General features: G+C 47.7%; 1 protein-coding gene across 1 annotated transcript; it reads left to right on the top strand.

Moving 5' to 3' along the window:
• Window positions 1–974: 974 nt before the first annotated feature.
• LOC143973710 (TOG array regulator of axonemal microtubules protein 2-like) lies at window positions 975–20,965 on the top strand (the record flags this gene model as incomplete). The annotated part of the gene is made up of 7 exons (XM_077474561.1): window positions 975–1,174; window positions 1,908–2,025; window positions 2,372–2,478; window positions 4,566–4,776; window positions 7,000–7,216; window positions 17,646–17,732; window positions 20,015–20,965. Coding segments are annotated over 7 exons (1,194 nt in total), but the record flags the coding sequence as incomplete, so codon positions are not given.
• Between the last annotated feature and the right edge of the window lie 529 nt (window positions 20,966–21,494).

Here is a 21,494-nt window from a genome sequence, read left to right as displayed (position 1 = left end):
TGTGTGGCAGGTGACGTGGCAATCCGCAATGTGTGGCAGGCTACGTGGCAATCCGCAATGTGTGGCAGGCTACGTGGCAAGTGACAATCCGCAATGTGTGGCAGGTGACGTGGCAAGTGACAATCCGCAATGTGTGGCAGGCTACGTTGCAAGTGGCAATCCGCAATGTGTGGCAGGCTACGTGGCAAGTGACAATCCGCAATGTGTGGCAGGTGACGTGGCAAGTGACAATCCACATTTGGTGGCAGGCGACATGGCAAGTGACATCCTCAGGGCTCCCACTGATTCTGCATTATGGTGAGATGAACCATTTAATTTTATATTACAATGTATTCATAGAAATAATGCGCTTCAATCATCCTGACACCATAACAACCATGGTGCCGTAATGATTGAAGTGCCAATACCAGCCATTTCCCATATAAATTGCCCCCAAAAAAACATATTTTATAGCAGTGCCCCTCCCGAGACTAGACTCTGGATCCGCCCCTGGCTTCAATTACCATCAATAGAGGGGCCCAGGAGGTGGAAGCAGAAGAGGGACTTTTTTTTTTTTCATTTCTGGGGCGTAGGTGGATAAAGTCAGTGCTGCTGTTCTGCTACACCCCTTTGTAGGCGAGGTTGGGGGGCCTCATCAGGAAGGATATATGGGGCCCCATGATTTCTAAGTGGCCTTGCCTACATATACTTACCTTTCTGGCAGCTTGTTTCTTGAGAAGCCAATAAGTGGTAAAACAAGCCTTTTTTTTTGCACATGTTGTCCCTGTCGGTATCTTTTAATGTGAACAAAATAGGTCCACTTGGAGGTGTAACTCTAGCATTGCAGTATAAGGATGCTGAGAGCCTGGGGGGGATTGGCGTTCCAAAAGAGCCATTTACATGAGGAGCCCGGGCACACTGGCAAAGCTGTGCCCATTAAATGTTGCCATCTCTTGGGGCTCCATAGAGGTATAAGGAGACGTTGATGCCCATTGTGGTCTCCTGAGGTTGTAATTTGTGCCGTTCTCCTCCACAGTCACCGAAACAGCGCAGTGAGGAAATGTACGGCCAAACATCTGCTCAGGGTGATGGAGCTCCTGGGGGCCCAGAAACTTCTGTGTGGAACCAGAGAAAGTACAGACACCTTCCTCCGCACCCTCGTCAGACTGGTTCAGGATGGACAGCAGGACACCAGGTACTTTCATACAGATGTCACCCTCCCACCCATGCCATTTGATGGACTTTGACTTATTATGGGATTATTTTATAGCTCCCTTCCTTGGAGGGGCCCCTTTTCCTCTGCCCAGGGCAACTCACACATGCCATCAGGGCCGCCGATAAGGGGTACCACCAGGCCTCCTGTAGGGGGCCCAGGAACACAGGAGGGCCCAGAGAATTGGCACGGAGGGCTAGAAGGACAAGTACAGAACGATGCACTGTGTCTGTGTCTCTCCCTTCAGCAGCGGAAAGCTGTTTTCTCTCCTCTCCCTCCTGCCAGCTTTTAGCTGCTGGAGGGAGAGACACAGACACAGTGCATCGTTCTGTAATTGTCCTCCCACCATCCCACCGTACTGACCCCCCTCCCTGTGCTGACCACATCTGATTCCCCCATGTACCCCCCTCCTCCCCCTGCAGACCGCCCCCCTGAATCCAAAGAAAATTCAAAGGGTGCGGGGCCAGGGACACTGGATGTCCTCCTCTTAGGAAATGAGGCGGGGTTTATCTGACTTTCTGCAGCTTCTAATGCCCATTGTGAGAAGCTCACAGTGTGCAGTGACATCAGAGTAAGACATTCCAGTCCATGAGAGCCACTACAACTGTGCAAGACTGAAGGGGGGGGGGCGGAGGGAGGATTTAAGTGACCACCTCCCCCACCTACAGTCCTGAGTGTATTCCACACATTGTAATAATGATCACCCGTATTGCAGGTTTTACGGACGTCGGATGTTCAGCCTGGTCATGGCTCATCCCAAGTTCGAGGTGCAGATGGAACGTTTGATCCCATCACATGAGCTCCGTGACCTCATCGCCACTGTGAAGCAGAAAGTATGTGAGCTGTGTGATGTGCCTCATATGCCTCATATTTCAGGTTTTACACCAGGGGTCTCCAAATGTTCTAAAAACAAAGTGCCAGCTTACTGCCCTTCAAATGTGAAGGGGGCCGGACTGTGGCCAATGGGTATAGAAAATGCCCCGGCATCGGAGGGAGTAATCAATGGCACAGGCTTGGTGGTCAGCGGGAGTAAAATAATCATTGGTGTCAGTGAGAGAATTTGTTTCCCATCTCTGGTATCATTGGGAGGGATAGTGCCCACATCCGGCCCACGGGCCGCAGTTTGGAGATCCTTGTTTTACACAAACTTTATAATACATGATATGATGATTATTCCAGGAGCTGAGTGACAGCGTCTCCGAGATCCCGTCCGCTAGAAGCCAGCGTCCTCCTCAGAAGAATAGTGCCGCCGTGATGGCCCAGGATGTCCAGCAACCAGAGGAAAGGTAAAGTGTGTGTGTGTCTGTGTGTATATATATATATATATACAGTGCCTTGCGAAAGTATTCGGCCCCCTTGAACTTTTCAACCTTTTGCCACATTTCAGGCTTCAAACATAAAGATATAACATTTTAATTTTTTGTGAAGAATCACCAACAAGTGGGACACAATTGTGAAGTGGAATGAAATCTATTGGATATTTTAAACTTTTTTAGCAAATAAAAAACTGAAAAGTGGTGCGTGCAAAATTATTCGGCCCCTTTACTTTCAGTGCAGCAAACTCACTCCAGAAGTTCAGCGAGGATCTCTGAATGATCCAATGTTGTCCTAAATGACTGATGGTGATAAATAGAATCCACCTGTGTGTAATCAAGTCTCTGTATAAATGCACCTGCTCTGTGATAGTCTCAGGGTTCTGTTGAAAGCACAGAGAGCATCATGAAGACCAAGGAACACACCAGGCAGGTCCGTAATACTGTTGTGGAGAAGTTTAAAGCCGGATTTGGATACAAAAAGATTTCCCAAGCTTTAAACATCCCAAGGAGCACTGTGCGAGCCATCATTGGAAGGAGTATCAGACCACTGCAAATCTACCAAGACCTGGCCGTCCCTCTAAACTTTCAGCTCAGACAAGGAGAAGACTGATCAGAGATGCAGCCAAGAGGCCCATGATCACTCTGGATGAACTGCAGAGAACTACAGCTGAGGTGGGAGAGTCTGTCCATAGGACAACAATCAGTCGTACACTGCACAAATCTGCCCTTTATGGAAGAGTGGCAAGAAGAAAGTCATTTCTCAAAGATATCCATAAAAAGTCTCGTCTAAAGTTTGCCACAAGCCACCTGGGAGACACACCAAACATGTGGAAGAAGGTGCTCTGGTCACATGAAACCAAAATCCAACTTTTTGCCCACAATGCAAAACGATATGTTTGGCGTAAAAGCAACACAGCTCATCACCCTCAACACACCATCCCCACTGTCACACATGGTGGTGGCAGCATCATGGTTTGGGCCTGCTTTTCTTCAGCAGGGACAGGGAAGATGGTTAAAATTGAGGGGAAGATGGATGCAGCCAAATACAGGACCATTCTGGATGAAAACCTGTTGGAGTCTGCAAAAGACCTGAAACTGGGACAGAGATTTATCTTCCAACAAGACAATGATCCCAAACATACAGCAAAATCTACAAAGGAATGGTTCACAAATAAACGTATCCAGGTGTTAGAATGGCCAAGTCAAAGTCCAGACCTGAATCCAATCGAGAATCTGTGGAAAGAGCTGAAAACTGCTGTTCACAAACGCTCTCCATCCAACCTCACTGAGCTCCAGCTGTTTTGCAAGGAAGAATGGGCAAGAATTTCAGTCTCTCGATGTGCAAAACTGATAGAGACACCCCAAGCGACTTGCAGCTGTAATCGCAGCAAAAGGTGGCTCTACAAAGTATTAACGCAAGGGGGCCCAATCATTTTGCACGCCCCACTTTTCATTTTTTTATTAGTTAAAAAAAGTTTCAAAAATCCAATAGATTTCGTTCCACTTCACAATTGTGTCCCACTTGTTGGTGATTCTTCACAAAAAATAAACATTTTATATCTTTATGTTTGAAGCCTGAAATGTGGCAAAAGGTTGAAAAGTTCAAGGGGGCCGAATACTTTCGCAAGGCACTGTATATATATATATATATATTTATAGCAGGGAGGAGATTCCCTTGGACACTGCAAAGTTGCTCCATCTTTATAATGGGGGCCTTGGTGTGCAGCCGGCATTGTCCCCGGAGGGAACGTCATGGACAGCTATGGACAGCCATGGACAGCTATGGACAGCTATGGACAGCCATGGACAGCTATGGACAGCTATGGACAGCCATGGACAGCTATGGACAGCCATGGACAGCCATGGACAGCCATGGACAGCTATGGACAGCCATGGACAGCAATGGACAGCAATGGACAGCTATGGACAGCTATGGACAGCCATGGACAGCTATGGACAGCTATGGACAGCTATGGACAGCTATGACGTATGAGAACTTGTCCTCTCTCTGGATCCTGAGGATCAGTTTGGAATAAATAAAACATTCTTTTCTGTAGCATTACCAGACCTGCAGATGTGGAAGCAGAAGTGCAGGAATCCCCGGTCCCTGGAAGGCCGCCGGTCCGGGCAGCGGAAGTGACGGAGCAACTGAAGGAGCTCAGCAAACTTCTCTCCGCTAAGGAATATCAAAGCAAAATGGAGGGAGTGACGCTTCTCCTGGAGCGCTGCAAGAACAACGTGAGGTTTGTCACCTCCAACATCACTCCAGTAAGTGGAGAAGCAGAAAAAAAAGAACTATTTAGAAATAACGATCAATGAGATAAGAGGCTTCTGATCAGTTCAGTTCTGCAGGAGAAACATTATTGGCATCTTGTTATACATTGTAGATCATTTGTTATCCTGTATACACTTACCTCCGTAACCTCTGCTATTGTGGAGCACCCTGCTCTGTAACCTACCTACTCAATAAGCCTTTATTTTATAAAAAAAGAAACATTGTTTCCTGTGACTATAGTTGTGTAATTACTCATTCATATTCACTTTGCTGAAGAATCTGTTGTAGCATGACCACCAATGAGGTCTGTAGTGACCAATCACATTCCAATCCGGCTCTTCTGTAATCTTCAAGACATTTCGTATCTTCTCCAAGCCGCTCCATTCAAGAATCTCAGCAATGAAAACTTGGCAGAGGAATCCAACCTTTCCCTAATCTATCCAAATAAAAAAGAATAGATTTGGCTGGAGTTATACTGGAATGCAACGTCCACACCATCGCACTTCCCCACAACAAAACCGCGGCTCCAACTTGTCTTGTATACACACGGCCAGGGGCGGACTGACAACCTATGGGGCCCCCGGGCAATAAGAGAAGATTATGGGGCCCCCGGGCAATAGGAGAAGATTATGGGGCCCCCGGGCAATAGGAGAAGATTATGGGGCCCCCAGGCAATAGGAGAAGATTATGGGGCCCCCGGGCAATAGGAGAAGATTATGGGGCCCCCAGGCAATAGGAGAAGATTATGGGGCCCCCAGGCAATAGGAGAAGATTATGGGGCCCCCGGGCAATAGGAGAAGATTATGGGGCCCCCGGGCAATAGGAGAAGATTATGGGCCCCCCAGGCAATAGATTATGGGGCCACACAGTATACACACACACACACACATACATTATATACACACAGACACACAGTATACACACACAGTATACACACACAGTATACACACACAGTATACACACACACACACATACAGTATATACACACAGACACACAACATACACACACAGAATACACATACACACACTGAAAAGGTATTGGAGAGGCGGGGCAGCTATAATCTTGGGATTTTTTTAAAAAAAAACACAGATTTTTACATACTGTCCCTGGTTTTGAGGCTGACAACCCTGATGGGGCCCCTTAGTGGCATGGGGCCCTCGGGCAGAGCCCGAGTGCCCGAATGGTCAGTCTGCCCCTGCACACGGCACACAAATGTTGGCCAACAACTCCGAACGTAGTGGCGTACAAGACGTACGACGAGCTGATAAAAAAGAAGTTCTATAGTCATGTGATCTCTCCATTACCAACGCTAGTTTTTACAAGACCTGGCGCTTCCGGCTCATACTTGATTCCGGGCGTGCGTGAACTTTTTTGCGTCAGACTTGTGCACACACACGATCGGAAATTCCCACAACAAAGTTTTGTTGGTGGAAAATTTGAGAACCTGCTAGCCAACATTTGTTGGCAGAAAAAGTCCGACAACAAATGTCCGATGGAGCGTACACACGGTCCGACTTTCAGCCAACAAGCTCACATCCAACATTTCCCATCGGAAAATCCAACCGTGTGTACGAGGCATAAGCCCTTCCCTCATGAAGGCCAAATCCTGCCCCTTGTCAAATGCCAGCACTTTAGTGGGCAGTAGAGCCTCTGGGGCAAGTACTTATCCTCAGCAGGGGGTGGGGCTTATGCTCTTCTTGGGCAGAAGTCCTGGTCTAGGATCCAAGGGATTCTTCAGGGACCGATTTGAAGACCAATACAGGTACCTTTACCATTTATACGAAGCTGCTAAAAACCGCTCTGACCCAAAAGCGGTATATGGATGTGGAGGCTGAAAGGGTTAATGTTTTCACCCAAGATTCTCACAACTTTCACCCAAGGTTCAAATATTTTCCACATAGGATTCCATTAGAAACGAGTGAATCTTACGTGAAAGTCTTGGGAATTTTAAGAGACAACCTTGACAAATAGACCCCTAGTATGGGGAAGGTGAATTTCCAAGGGTAATGGGGACGCTATAATGGAAGACTCCTATAGAAGGTGTGTAGGAGGAACGTCACAAGCTGATCACTGGGAGATTATAGGTGGCTGTGGAAATGTTTAGTAAATGAACTTTGTTCCAAATTCTCATAACTTCATGAAACCGATTCATATTATACAGGATCCTCGCCAACAACCGTCATTTTATTACATCTTATTTTTATTATATTCACAGATATTTGATGCCTTTAACCCGAGGATGCAGGACGCCAACAAGAAGGTCAATCAGTACGCTCTGGAGTCTGCGGTGGTCATGATCCCGATTCTGAAGGACAGTCTGCACCATGTGTTAGTCCCTATGGTGACCGTCGTCACGGACAACCTGAACTCCAAGCACACCGGTATCTACACGGCCGCAGTGACCGTCCTGGACACACTCATGAAAAATATAGGTAAATCATTGCTGACTGTATCCGGTACTCTTCCTTCCCGATAAAGAGGACCGTCCTCCTCCATCCTATATTCATCATTCCTGGCGTTATAGCTGGTAACCTTTATTGGGGTTTTTTCCTTTTCTTGCAAACACTCCTCTCACATTTTTTGGGATGAATAAATTCTCATTGACTTCAATGGAGTAGAGTATGTAGCAACCTCATGACCTCCAAGGGCATATGAGGAACCTCAGGCCAACATTTCACCTCTGCATTTAGTTCTCAATGGAGTAGTATATGTTGCAACGCCATGACCCCCAAAGACATATAAGGACCCTCAGGCTAGCATTTCACCTCCTAGGTTTAGTCTTCAGTGGAGTAGTGTATGTTGCAGCACCATAACCCCCAAGGACATACGAGGAACCTCAAATGCGGGGCAGGCCAGTATTTTACCCACAGACCTAGTCCTCAATGGAGTAGTGTATGTAGCAATTCCATGACCCCCAAAGATATGTGAAGAACCTCAGACCAGCTTTTTACCCCCAGGACTAGTCCTCAATGGAGTAGTGTGTGTGTTGCCACCCCATGACCCCCAAATACATATGAGGAACCTCAAATGCTGGTCAGGCCAGCATTTCAACCCTAGGTCTAGTACTCAATGGAGTAGCGTATGTTGCTACCCCATGAACTCCAAAGACATATGAAGAACCTCAGACCAGCATTTCACCCCCAGGTCTAGTCCTTAATGGAGTAGTGTATGTTGCTACCCCATGACCTCCAAAAATATATTAGGAACCTCAGGTGCGGGGCAGGTGAGCATTCACGCCAAGGTCTAGTCCTCAGCAGGAGTGAAGCGGTGTGAACAGACGGTCAGTTTTTAGAGCATATAAAGAGTTTATTAGGTTTCACCCAACACTCCCGAAGGAGAGGGCTGGGGCATAGGACACCCATGGACTTGGCATTTCACCTCTACATTTAGTTCTCAATGGAGTAGTATATGTTGCAACCCCATGACCCCCAAAACATATGAGGAACCTCAAATGCGGGGCAGGCCAGTATTTCCCCCCCAGGCCTAGTCCTCAATGAAGTAGTGTATGTAGCAATTCCATGACCTCCAAAGATAAGTGAAGAATAGTGATGGCCGAACGGTTCGCCCGGCGGTCGTTTCGCGGCGAATTTCCGACTTTCGCCGTCCGCGGGTTCGAACGCCTTTTTCCGTCGTTCGCCCCGGCGGACTTACGTGTTTAATGTATACAAGAACTTTAACCTTTCGTGACACGTTTATCATGTGTTACAGGACAACCAATTGAGACATGACAGCTCATGGACACTTGGACATTCCCCCTAACCTATAAATACACCCGATCCGGTGGCCATTTTACATTCTTTCTTCTGTCACTGTAGGGAAAGGATCCTGTGTGGAGTAGGGACAGAGAAAACGCTAGCTATTTGGTACACAAAAGTTCTTTTCAGGACTGGTATAGGTGTTAGGTCAGCAGCCTGAGTTTCTTTTGTCAGTTTAGATAAAGGGACAGAGCGCTGTATGCTGCTATTTTAGGGACAGCTCAGCCAGATTAGTCTTTCTTCATCATCATCATCATCATCATCATTAGCTGTTACTATCAGGTCCACAAAAGAGCTGTTCCAGCTAATCGTTCCAGCCTACTCTTTTTTGCCAATTTGTATAGGGACAGGCAGGAAGCAGTGTGTCAGGCAGTGAGGATAATTTTAAAGACTTGCTGTTACTATTAGTTCCACAAAGGTTCTTTTCAGGACTGGTATCAGTGGTACGGTAATAGGCTTGTACACGTATAATATTCTTTCTTCCAAATATAGAAAGAATATTATACTTGACTGCTGCCCTTCTGCTGCAGTCTGCTAATCATTCACAACTCACTTGTTCCACAAAGCTCTTTATCAGGACTGGTAACTTGGTCTGTCTAGGGTGCTACGGTACATAGGCTTGGGTGCGGTACAGTCTGCTGTTCTGTAAGGACCGCTATCGGTCCACAATACATAGGGTTGCCGTGCACTACTGCTGACCGCTGCCCTATACTGCAGCAGTCCTTCATTGGTATAGGGACTGACGTACAGTCTGCTAATCACTAACACACAACCTGCTTGGTCCACAAAAGTTCTTATAAGGACTGGTAACTTGGTATAGGGTGCTACGGTACATAGGCCTGAGTGCGTTACAGTCTGCTGTTCTGTAAGGACCGCTATCGGTCCACAATACATAGGGTTGCCGTGCACTACTGCTGACCGCTGCCCTATACTGCAGCAGTCCTTCAGCGGTATAGGGACTGACGCACAGTCTGCTAAACACTAACACACAACCTGCTTGGTCCACAAAAGTTTTTATAAGGACTGGTAACTTGGTATAGGGTGCTACGGTACATAGGCCTGAGTGCAGTACAGTCTGCTGTTCTGTAAGGACCGCTATCGGTCCACAATACATAGGGTTGCCGTGCACTACTGCTGACCGCTGCCCTATACTGCAGCAGTCCTTCATTGGTATAGGGACTGACGTACAGTCTGCTAATCACTAACACACAACCTGCTTGGTCCACAAAAGTTCTTATAAGGACTGGTAACTTGGTATAGGGTGCTACGGTACATAGGCCTGAGTGCGTTACAGTCTGCTGTTCTGTAAGGACCGCTATCGGTCCACAATACATAGGGTTGACGTGCACCACTGCTGACCGCTGCCCTATACTGCAGCAGTCCTTCAGCGGTATAGGGACTGACGTACAGTCTGCTAAACACTAATACACAACCTGCTTGGTCCACAAAAGTTCTTATAAGGACTGGTAACTTGGTATAGGGTGCTACGGTACATAGGCTTGAGTGCGGTACAGTCTGCTGTTCTGTAAGGACCGCTATCGGTCCACAATAGATAGGGTTGACGTGCACCACTGCTGACCGCTGCCCTATACTGCAGCAGTCCTTCAGCGGTATAGGGACTGACGCACAGTCTGCTAAACACTAACACACAACCTGCTTGGTCCACAAAAGTTTTTATAAGGACTGGTAACTTGGTATAGGGTGCTACGGTACATAGGCCTGAGTGCGTTACAGTCTGCTGTTCTGTAAGGACCGCTATCGGTCCACAATACATAGGGTTGCCGTGCACTACTGCTGACCGCTGCCCTATACTGCAGCAGTCCTTCATTGGTATAGGGACTGACGTACAGTCTGCTAATCACTAACACACAACCTGCTTGGTCCACAAAAGTTCTTATAAGGACTGGTAACTTGGTATAGGGTGCTACGGTACATAGGCCTGAGTGCGTTACAGTCTGCTGTTCTGTAAGGACCGCTATCGGTCCACAATACATAGGGTTGCCGTGCACTACTGCTGACCGCTGCCCTATACTGCAGCAGTCCTTCAGCGGTATAGGGACTGACGCACAGTCTGCTAAACACTAACACACAACCTGCTTGGTCCACAAAAGTTCTTATAAGGACTGGTAACTTGGTATAGGGTGCTACGGTACATAGGCCTGAGTGCAGTACAGTCTGCTGTTCTGTAAGGACCGCTATCGGTCCACAATACATAGGGTTGCCGTGCACTACTGCTGACCGCTGCCCTATACTGCAGCAGTCCTTCATTGGTATAGGGACTGACGTACAGTCTGCTAATCACTAACACACAACCTGCTTGTTCCACAAAAGTTCTTATAAGGACTGGTAACTTGGTATAGGGTGCTACGGTACATAGGCTTGAGTGCGGTACAGTCTGCTGTTCTGTAAGGACCGCTATCGGTCCACAATAGATAGGGTTGACGTGCACCACTGCTGACCGCTGCCCTATACTGCAGCAGTCCTTCAGCGGTATAGGGACTGACGTACAGTCTGCTAAACACTAATACACAACCTGCTTGGTCCACAAAAGTTCTTATAAGGACTGGTAACTTGGTATAGGGTGCTACGGTACATAGGCTTGAGTGCGGTACAGTCTGCTGTTCTGTAAGGACCGCTATCGGTCCACAATAGATAGGGTTGACGTGCACCACTGCTGACCGCTGCCCTATACTGCAGCAGTCCTTCAGCGGTATAGGGACTGACGTACAGTCTGCTAAACACTAATACACAACCTGCTTGGTCCACAAAAGTTCTTATAAGGACTGGTAACTTGGTATAGGGTGCTACGGTACATAGGCTTGAGTGCGGTACAGTCTGCTGTTCTGTAAGGACCGCTATAGGTCCACAATAGATAGGGTTGACGTGCACCACTGCTGACCGCTCACCTATACTGCAGCAGTCCTTCAGCGGTATAGGGACTAAGAGTTTTGTCACAGGGTCATTTAAAAAATGACATGCAGAGGAAGAGGCAGGCCCTTCCGCAGGGGTGGTAGGGGTAGGGCAGGAGCAACAGGCTTGAGCCAAAGTGGGAAGTTGCAGAAGGTGCGTTCAATTACTTTAAAGGATGCACCAGACTTGGTTGAGTGGCTCGCTCAGCCTTACTCTTCTGCACCCTCCTCATCCTCTCGATCTGCACCCTCTTCTTCACTCTCTGCTATGTGCACCCCCAAAGACACTACCACCAACAACACGACCACCACCACCACCACCACATACCTTCCGCTTGAGTCACTGGAATTATTTTCCGATCCATATCAAGAGGACATTTCTGATGCGCAGCCACTCTTGGTATTGGATCAGGAAGAGGAGGTAGCAACAAGCGCTACTCAGCAGTCTGACGCCAGTACCCAGATCAGCCCAAGGAGGAGGTTGGTCCCCGGTGTTGCTGCCTACTCTACTTATAGCGGTGGGGAAGGTGACGTTGATGATGACGTGTCTAGTGATGTCACGTGGGTGCCCACAAGAGAGGAAGAGGAGGGGAGTTCAGAGGGAGATATGGACCAGCAGATAGGGAGGAGAAGCAGCAATGACTTACATTGCACAGCAGGGACAAAGCAGACTGCAAATGTATCAGGAGCGAGTCATCGACCATGTACGGTCACATCTGGCGCTCCCAGGACACCGGCACATGGCTCCGCAGTGTGGGCTTTTTTTAACGTGTCCGCTGCTGACAATAGCGTTGCCATCTGCAATCTTTGCAGTCAACGCGTTAGTCGCGGTAAGCCCAATACTCACCTAGGGACGACCGCCTTAAGAAGGCACATGAGCAGCCATCACCGAGCCCAGTGGGAGCAACGGAACACACAAAGCCACACTGCAGGCTCTCACCGTCCAGCCTCGTCTTCTACTTCTCCTTCTCCTCTCTCCTCACAATTGTCCTCCACTCCACCTTCCATCACGCCAAGCTCACATTTTTCTGCAAAAAGGCAGGCTTCCGTGGGCCTAATGTTTGAGCGTAAAAAAATGATGACGCCGGATAACCCTCTTGCCCAACGGTTGGCGGCTGGCTTGTCAGAACTCATAGCCCGCCAACTACTGCCATATAAACTGGTGGACTCGGAGGCCTTTCGCAAATTTGTGGCCATTGGAACACCACAATGGAAGGTCCCAGGAAGGAAGTATTTCTCAGAGAAGGGCATCCCAGAGCTATATGGCCATGTTCAGCGGCAAGTGAATGTATCTCTGGCACACAGTGTCGGTGCCAAGATACATCTGACCACAGACACGTGGTCTAGCAAACACGGGCAGGGAAGGTATATCAGTTTTACTGCCCACTGGGTGAACCTTCTGACGGCCGTCAAGCATGTAACCCGTGGCACCCGTGTAGATTTGGTTTTACCGCCACGGATTGCATGCAGGCCTGACTCTTCTTCTCCTCCTCCTACTCCATCCTCCTCCCTCTCCTCCTCAGCTGCCTCCTCCTTTTCCGCTGCTAGCGTCTCTTCCACTGCACCGCCCAAGCTCCCCAGAACCTATTCCACATGCCAGGTGAGACGTTGCCATGCCGTGCTGCGTCTGTTGTGCCTGGAAGCAAAGAGCCACACTGGCCCGGCACTCCTTTCAGCTTTGCGTTCACAGGCAGATGAGTGGCTAACACCGCTCAATTTGACAGTTGGTAAAGTGGTGTGTGACAACGGTGCCAATCTGCTTAGCGCATTGAAACAGGGCAAAATCACGCACGTGCCGTGCATGGCACACGTCTTAAACTTGGTCGTGCAGCGATTCCTTGTCAAATACCCTGGGGTCCAGGACATCTTGCGGCAGGCAAGGAAAATCTCGGCCCATTTCAGAAGATCTTACACGGCCATGGCTCGCCTTGCTGACATTCAGCGGCGACACCATCTGCCGGTCAGACGTCTTATTTGCGATTGCCCGACGCGATGGAACTCAACCTTCTATATGCTTGATAGGCTGCTCCAGCAGAAACGTGCAGTTAACGTCTACCTGTATGAACTCTGCGAAAGAAACGGTTCTGGGGAGCTGGGTTTTTTTTCACCGCGCCAGTGGCTGCTCATGCGCGACACATGCAGACTTCTGCGGCCATTTGAGGAGATCACCAAACTGGTCAGTCGCAGCCATGGCGCCATCAGTGACATGGTACCTTATGCCTTCTTTCTGGAGCGTGCATTGCGTCGTGTCATTGATCAGGCTGTGGAGGAGCAGGAGCGGGAAGATGAGGAAGTCGCAATGCTGGATGAATTCCCAGGGGGGGCTACTCTATCTGAGACAAGTCAACAACAGGAGTCTGATGAGGAGTCAGAGGAGGATGGTGCCGGGGCGGATGAGCAGGAGCAAGAAGAGCATGCTTTAAACCTTTCTGGGATCCCTGTTGTGCGAGGATGGGGAGAGGAGAATGAAGAGGACGACATTATCCTGGATGATGAGCAGGAGCCAGGCCACCACACCGCTTCCACTTTAGTGCAAATGGGGGCCTTCATGCTCCAGTGTTTTAATAGGGACCCCCGTATAAAAAGCATGAGGGTCAAGGACCAGTACTGGGTGGCAACGTACTTAGACCCCCGGTACAAACACAAAATGGCGGAAATGTTACCGCCGTCGCAGAGGGCTGTCAGAATGCAGCACTTCCAGGCCTTGCTTCGAGAAATGCTGCATTCTGCTTTTGCGTGCGCTGGCAGAGGAGCAATTCCCACTCCCAGAGAAGGATTTGCGGGTACCAATCCAACAGCGCCTGCAAGAAGAGGCCGGTTTGAAGATGTGTTGGTGACTTCGGATATGAGGTCATTCTTTCAGCCGACCCATCGACAGGTGTCATCCGGATCCAGCATCAGGGAACGCCTAGACCGTCAGGTGTCCGACTACATTGGGTTAACGGCCGATGTGGACGCTCTGAGGAGTGATGAACCCCTAGACTACTGGGTGGGCAGGCTTGACCTCTGGCCAGAGCTTGCCCAATTTGCAATCGAACTGTTGGCTTGCCCCTCATCCAGTGTCCTGTCCGAAAGGACGTTCAGCGCAGCAGGGGGGATTGTGACCGATAAGCGTACTCGCCTAGCTCACCACAGTGTTAACTACCTCACATTTCTAAAAATGAATGAGGCATGGATCTCGGAGGAATTCAACACATGTGATCAGTAGACCATGTATATGTCTATAAACAATTTTTGGAATCAAGCACACAGACCTTCTTAATTCATTTGGCTCACTTCCCTGACCCAAAAAAGCACACCGTACTATATGCCCCTACCCTCCTCTTTGAAGAGGTTGAGCGGTGTCATATTTCTACTGGGGCTGCTTATTATGAGGGGTTCCCACCATCCCTGTGCTGTGCTGACTTCCTCCTGGGTGTTCTTATTATGAGGGGCTCCCACCATCCCTGTGCTGTGCTGACTTCCTCCTGGGGGTTCTTATTATGAGGGGATCACACCATCCCTGTGCTGTGCTGACTTCCTCCTGGGGCTGCTTACGGTGCTGCTGTCAGCGCTGTATGTCACGGAGCTGCTGTCAGCGCTGTATGTCACGGAGCTGCTGTCAGCGCTGTATGTCACGGAGCTGCTGTCAGCGCTGTATGTCACGGAGCTGCTGTCAGCGCTGTATGTCACGGAGCTGCTGTCAGCGCTGTATGTCACGGAGCTGCTGTCAGCGCTGTATGTCACGGAGCTGCTGTCAGCGCTGTATGTCACGGAGCTGCTGTCAGCGCTGTATGTCACGGAGCTGCTGTCAGCGCTGTATGTCACGGTGCTGCTGTCAGCGCTGTATGTCACGGAGCTGCTGTCAGCGCTGTATGTCACGGAGCTGCTGTCAGTGCTGTATGTCACGGAGCTGCTGTCAGCGCTGTATGTCACGGAGCTGCTGTCAGCGCTGTATGTCACGGAGCTGCTGTCAGCGCTGTATGTCACGGTGCTGCTGTCAGCGCTGTATGTCACGGAGCTGCTGTCAGCGCTGTATGTCACGGAGCTGCTGTCAGCGCTGTATGTCACGGAGCTGCTGTCAGCGCTGTATGTCACGGAGCTGCTGTCAGCGCTGTATGTCACGGAGCTGCTGTCAGCGCTGTATGTCACGGTGCTGCTGTCAGCGCTGTATGTCACGGAGCTGCTGTCAGCGCTGTATGTCACGGAGCTGCTGTCAGTGCTGTATGTCACGGAGCTGCTGTCAGCGCTGTATGTCACGGAGCTGCTGTCAGCGCTGTATGTCACGGAGCTGCTGTCAGCGCTGTATGTCACGGTGCTGCTGTCAGCGCTGTATGTCACGGAGCTGCTGTCAGCGCTGTATGTCACGGAGCTGCTGTCAGCGCTGTATGTCACGGAGCTGCTGTCAGCGCTGTATGTCACGGAGCTGCTGTCAGCGCTGTATGTCACGGAGCTGCTGTCAGCGCTGTATGTCACGGTGCTGATGTCAGTGCTCTGTATTACGGTGCTGCTGTCAGTGCTCTGTATCTCCTGCACCCTCTTGTTTGCCTACCCTGGTCCCTGACCTTCCCTCTCCTCCATTGCCTTCATTAGCTCCATAGTCCTGAATTGTCAGAACAATTTCCCAAATAAAAAAAAAATGCTTGTAGTTATCGATCCCAAATTCACCTCATACATGTATTATGCTATTGTCCAGGTGGTGGGACTACGTGCTACCCCCTAATAATTACCCCGTGGCCGCAAATTCGACCTAAAGGTTTGCGAAATTCGCCTCCCATTGAAGTCAATGGAGCCCGCGGCGAACGGTCGTTTTCGCGAACGTTTGTGTCCGTTCGCGTTTCGCGTTCGCGAAACGTCCCGTCGGAAGTTCGTCCATCACTAGTGAAGAACATCAGACCAGCTTTTTACCCCCACGACTAGTCCTCAATGGAGTAGTGTGTGTGTTGCCACCCCATGACCCCCAAAGACATATGAGGAACCTCAAATGCAGGTCAGGCCAGTATTTCACCCCCAGACCTAGACCTCAATGGAGTAGTGTATGTAGCAATTCCATGACCTCCAAAGATAAGTGAAGAACATCAGACCAGCATTTCACCCCCAGGACTAGTCCTTAATGGAGTAGTGTATGTTGCTACCCCATGACCCCCAAAGTTATATTAGGAACCTCAGGTGCGGGGCAGGTTAGCATTCACGCCAAGATCTAGTCCTCAGTAGGAGTGAAGCGGTGTGAACAGACGGTCAGTTTTTAGACCAAATAAAGAGTTTATTGGATTTCACCCAACACTCCCGAAGGAGAGGGCTGGGGCATAGGACACCCATGGACTTGGCTGTCACCAGGAGAGTGGCAAAAAGTACTTACAGCCTTCACAGATTGAGAACCTTTAAGCCAACCCAACATTCTGTGAAATTAGATACTAAATAGTTCAGTGACCGCCTCCTAGGGGAGAGACCACCACACTGCAGTCAGGGGCAAAGCGTCTGTCCAGTTTCTCAGATACCCGGATTGAAGTTGAGTTCTTCCATGGTGCTTTTACCCCTCACTTACCTCACCAAGTCCCAATCCTTGGCCTCTATCCAAACAAATGGTCACTCTACCCAGGCAGCGGGCCTAAGAGGTCCAGCCATCTACATCCTCCCACCCTCCATGATTAGTGCAGCCCCCCACACTCCATGATTAGTGCCGCCCCCCACACCATTCTCGGGGGCACTACCCAGCAGCAGGCAGAAGCAAACGAATACCAGAGAGTTCCAAGAACGACGAACTATCAATCTAGCTCTGGCTGACTACAGCCTAGTAACTCTAATTCTAAATCGATGTTCCTGCTCAGGGCGGGGGGGGGGCTGCATTTAGATGACAGTTCAGAGGCTGCGTTTGGATTTTGCGTTGCATTTCTTTGCATGCAGTGGCTCCAATTGAGGGGAATTTGGATTGCAGGCAAAGCAAGTCCAACAAAGCCTTTCCTTGCCGACCACTGCGGCCTGCATTGGGACGCATGCATTTGTGCAGCGCTGCGTTAGAATGGAGAAGGTTGCGTTAGACTTGAACTCTTCTTCTGCTGTCAGACAGCGTGATGTAGTCGGGGGCGGGGAGAGACGCAATTTTTGGAATGTCGGTCACATGACTGCAGATTAGCTGCAAAGAAAGGAGAGAAAAGCGTGAACTGTCAGCTTTCCCTACAAACAGGAAATCTTTATTGACCATCATTTTTACATTACAGACAATCTGTGGCTTCTGCAACCATTCGCCAGCCGCATCCGCTTCCTCAGCGGCCGCGCCATGAGTGACGTGACCGAACGATTGTCAGGTAACTCACCTCAACGCAGGAAGTAGATTGACTGGAAGGATTAAAGGGGAACCAATGAGGATGGAGACATGGGAGATGCCGTGGCTTTAGAGTTCCATGTTCCTTCATTTTATAGCAAGAAAGGGAAAAGTAAGAACCTTTGTCAGAGTTTTGGTTGTCCGTCTCTGTCAGGGCGACTTCCAGAGACGTGAAGATCTCTGCGTTCCGAATCGGACACGTTTTTCATTCTTTCATGAACCCGAATTTCCAAATTACAAGAGAAACAAATTTAAACTGATCCGAAATAATGAAACAAAATTCAGCCGAAATTCAAATAGAAAATTAATAAAAATTTTTATTTGAAAACAAGAAAGAATAAAATAGAGAAAAAAAAAAAGAATAGAACAGATTAGAAAAGAATAGAATAGAAAAAACAATAGAATAGCATCAGAATAATAGAATAAAAAAAAACAAAAACAAATAGACTATAATCACCTTCCGAAATTTGAATTTTGAATAGAAAAGAATATAATAGAATAAAATAGAAAGAAAGATAATACAGTCTTTCAAATTTAGAATAGAATAAATTCGAATGCCGATTCAAATTTTCCAAATTCGATCAAACTGAATTCAATTCAACAGAATTCGGAAAATTTAAATCGAAAAGTCAATAAACTAAACAAATTCCAAAAATGAGTGAAGCAAATTTATCAAATTTAACTAGATTCAATTATTTAACAAAACAAAACAAAACAATTTTTTTCATTCTGCACATGTCTAGTGATTTCTCCTCACTTCCTGTGACGCCTCTAATCAGGACAGGAAGTGAAGAGAAACCTCTGCAATGGAGACACAGCCAACAATAAAAACCTGCCAGAGGTTCCGACTTTTCTCCACTCTATCCAGATCTTCTCCAGCACTGCACAGTATTCCAAAGAATTCTCACACAGTCATTTATGGATCGTATGTTTTCATTTTAATGCCTAACAAACATACAACACCATCATACAATACAAACATACAACACCATCATACAATACAAACATACAACACCATCATACAATACAAACATACAATACCATCATACAATACAAACATACAATACCATCATACAATACAAACACACAACACCATCATACAATACAAACATACAACACCATCATACAATACAAACATGCAACACCATCATACAATACAAACACACAACACCATCATACAATACAAACACACAACACCATCATACAATACAAACATACAACACCATCATACAATACAAACACACAACACCATCATACAATACAAACACACAACACCATAATACAATACAAACACACAACACCATCATACAATACAATGGAGCCCCCTTCTACTCCACGGCTCTGGGAGGCACTGCTTAGCATCAGCAGGGGTGTAACCACAAATTATGGAGCCTCCTTCTACTCCAGGGCTTTGGGGGCACTGCTTAGCATCAGCAGGGGTGTAACCACAAATTATGGAGCCTCCTTCTACTCCATGGCTCTGGGGGGCACTGCTTAGCATCAGCAGGGGTGTAACCACAAATTAGGGAGCCCCCTTCTACTCCATGGCTCTGGGGGGCACTGCTTAGCATCAGCAGGGGTGGGGCCAGGGGATGTAATTACAAATAATGGGACTCTCTCCTACTCCAAGGATCTAGGGGCACTGCTTAACATCAGCAGGGGTGGAGCCAAGGGTATATAACTATGAAGTTTGGGGCTTCGCCTAATCCCGGGCTCTGGTAGGACTGCTCAGCATCAGCAGGGGTTTAACTAGAAATTATGAAGGCCCCTTCTACTTCAGGGATCTTTGAGACACTGCTTAACATCAGCAGGGGTGGGGCCTGCGGTGTGTAACTATGAATTATGAGGCCCCTTCCACTCCTGGTCCAGGGCTCTGAGGGCACTGCTTAGCATTGGCAGAAGGGCGACTAGGGGCATAACTACAAATTACGGGGCCCCCTTTTACCCCAGGTGCCACATGGGCCACTCTGGCTGTTGGTTATGCCACTGGGTGGAGCTTAATCTCTTTCTGGGCAGAATTCTTCATCTAGAATTCAGGGGGTTCAGCGTGGGGCTGGGACTGATTTGAAGACTGACACTGGTACTTTCATAGCCTACAAGGTGAGGCACATAGTGCTGTTGCTCTAACAAAAATTTTAGGCCACGTCTGATGGCATTTACAAGACGCCCCTGAAGGCGAATACTGTATTATGTGGCGGGTTCTCACCGCATTATTATTATTATTTCTATAATGAACCCCTCAACATTTCTCCATTGCCCCCCCAGGTCTTGTATCCTCTGTCTACCCCCGGAAGCCGCAGGCCGTGGAGCGTCACGTTTTGCCCGTTTTGTGGTTCTTCCTGAGTAATATAACCGGGAACGGAGTGCTGCCCGGCCGAAACGGTAACTTCAAGGACGTCATCACCAAACTTACCAATAACTTACACCGAGTGATGGGGCGGAGCCTGGAGGAGTACGCCTCTGGACAGTCCCAACACGCCACCAAAATGCTGGCCGACATTCTGGGGACCAATAAATAAATACCGACCCCCGATCCACGGTGCCGGAGGAGGCGGAGCACGGTGATGTAATGGGGGCGGAGCCTGCGTTCTCTGTATTTAGTGTAAATTCTGTATTTAAGATTAAAAACTATTATAATAGAAGAAGAAGAAGAAGAACTGATTCTTTCTATAGATTGGGAATTTATTAATACGGGATGTGATGCATCTCCGATATATATAACTGAATGGTAGCCTGTTAAAGAGGACCTGTCATGCAAAAGTTCACTATCCTAGTGACGGTACTGCTGTTAGAAATCACGGGGCCCATACAGCACAGAACCAATCCCCCTGGAGTGCAGCCGGAGGGAGCGAGAAGAGGAGGAGCCAATTTAAGATATTATTCAATGATCTGACACCATAGTAGAGTCTGTCCACATAGCAGCCCATCCTGATGGTAGGTATATATATATATATATATATATATATATATATATATATATATATATATATATATATATATATATATTGATATGGATATTATATTTTACTATATACTGTAGTTATTAATACAACATGTGAAGTTCTGAAATGAAGACAATCTTATTCCTGAGCTTTCTGTATATTAATTTATAGTCAATATCTGAACAATATGCTGGAATACCCCCATTAAACCCTGATGGAGCTCATGTATGTATATACTGTATTATTGGAATTAGCATTAAATTGTATTTTTATATGTTGTTTTTGTCTTTTTTTTTTTTTTATAATTCCAAACAATTTGAACTAATTATAAAAAGGTTGAGTTAATCAGATGAGTCAGAGGAATGACTGATCTCCCCCCTTCTCCTTCCCTCCCTGCCCGCTCTCTTCATAGAGGTTTAGGGAGTTTCAATTAGAGAGAGAGAGTCTGAAGGCAAACAGCTTCTGGTTGTTCTTTATAAATGCTCTGTGACACCACTATTGTGTGTGCGTTGGCTATTAATTGCTTACTTGTAAAATGAAGAATATGGTAAGTAAATTAAGATATATATATTTTTTTTTTTTTACCATTAGCAAATCAGTATAAAGACGTATAATTCATACAGAAGTAATACAAAGCAGTGTGCAAAAAAAAAAAAAAAAAAAATCATACATATGAAATAAAACCATTACAGTGAGATACTAAAGTGAGATATAATCACATTACATCGCATATACAAAAAACAAGTGTTGCGCTAAACATACATTTTGCTCATAAAGTGTTAGAAAAAGTACAATTGTGAAAA

This window comes from Lithobates pipiens, unplaced genomic scaffold, assembly GCF_037356315.1.
Source record: "Lithobates pipiens isolate NorthernLeopardFrog02 unplaced genomic scaffold, aLitPip1_a1.2 Scaffold_93, whole genome shotgun sequence".
NCBI lineage: Eukaryota > Metazoa > Chordata > Amphibia > Anura > Ranidae > Lithobates > Lithobates pipiens.
The sequence above is the reverse complement of the archived record's forward strand: the minus strand, read 5'-3'. Positions and strand labels throughout refer to the sequence as shown.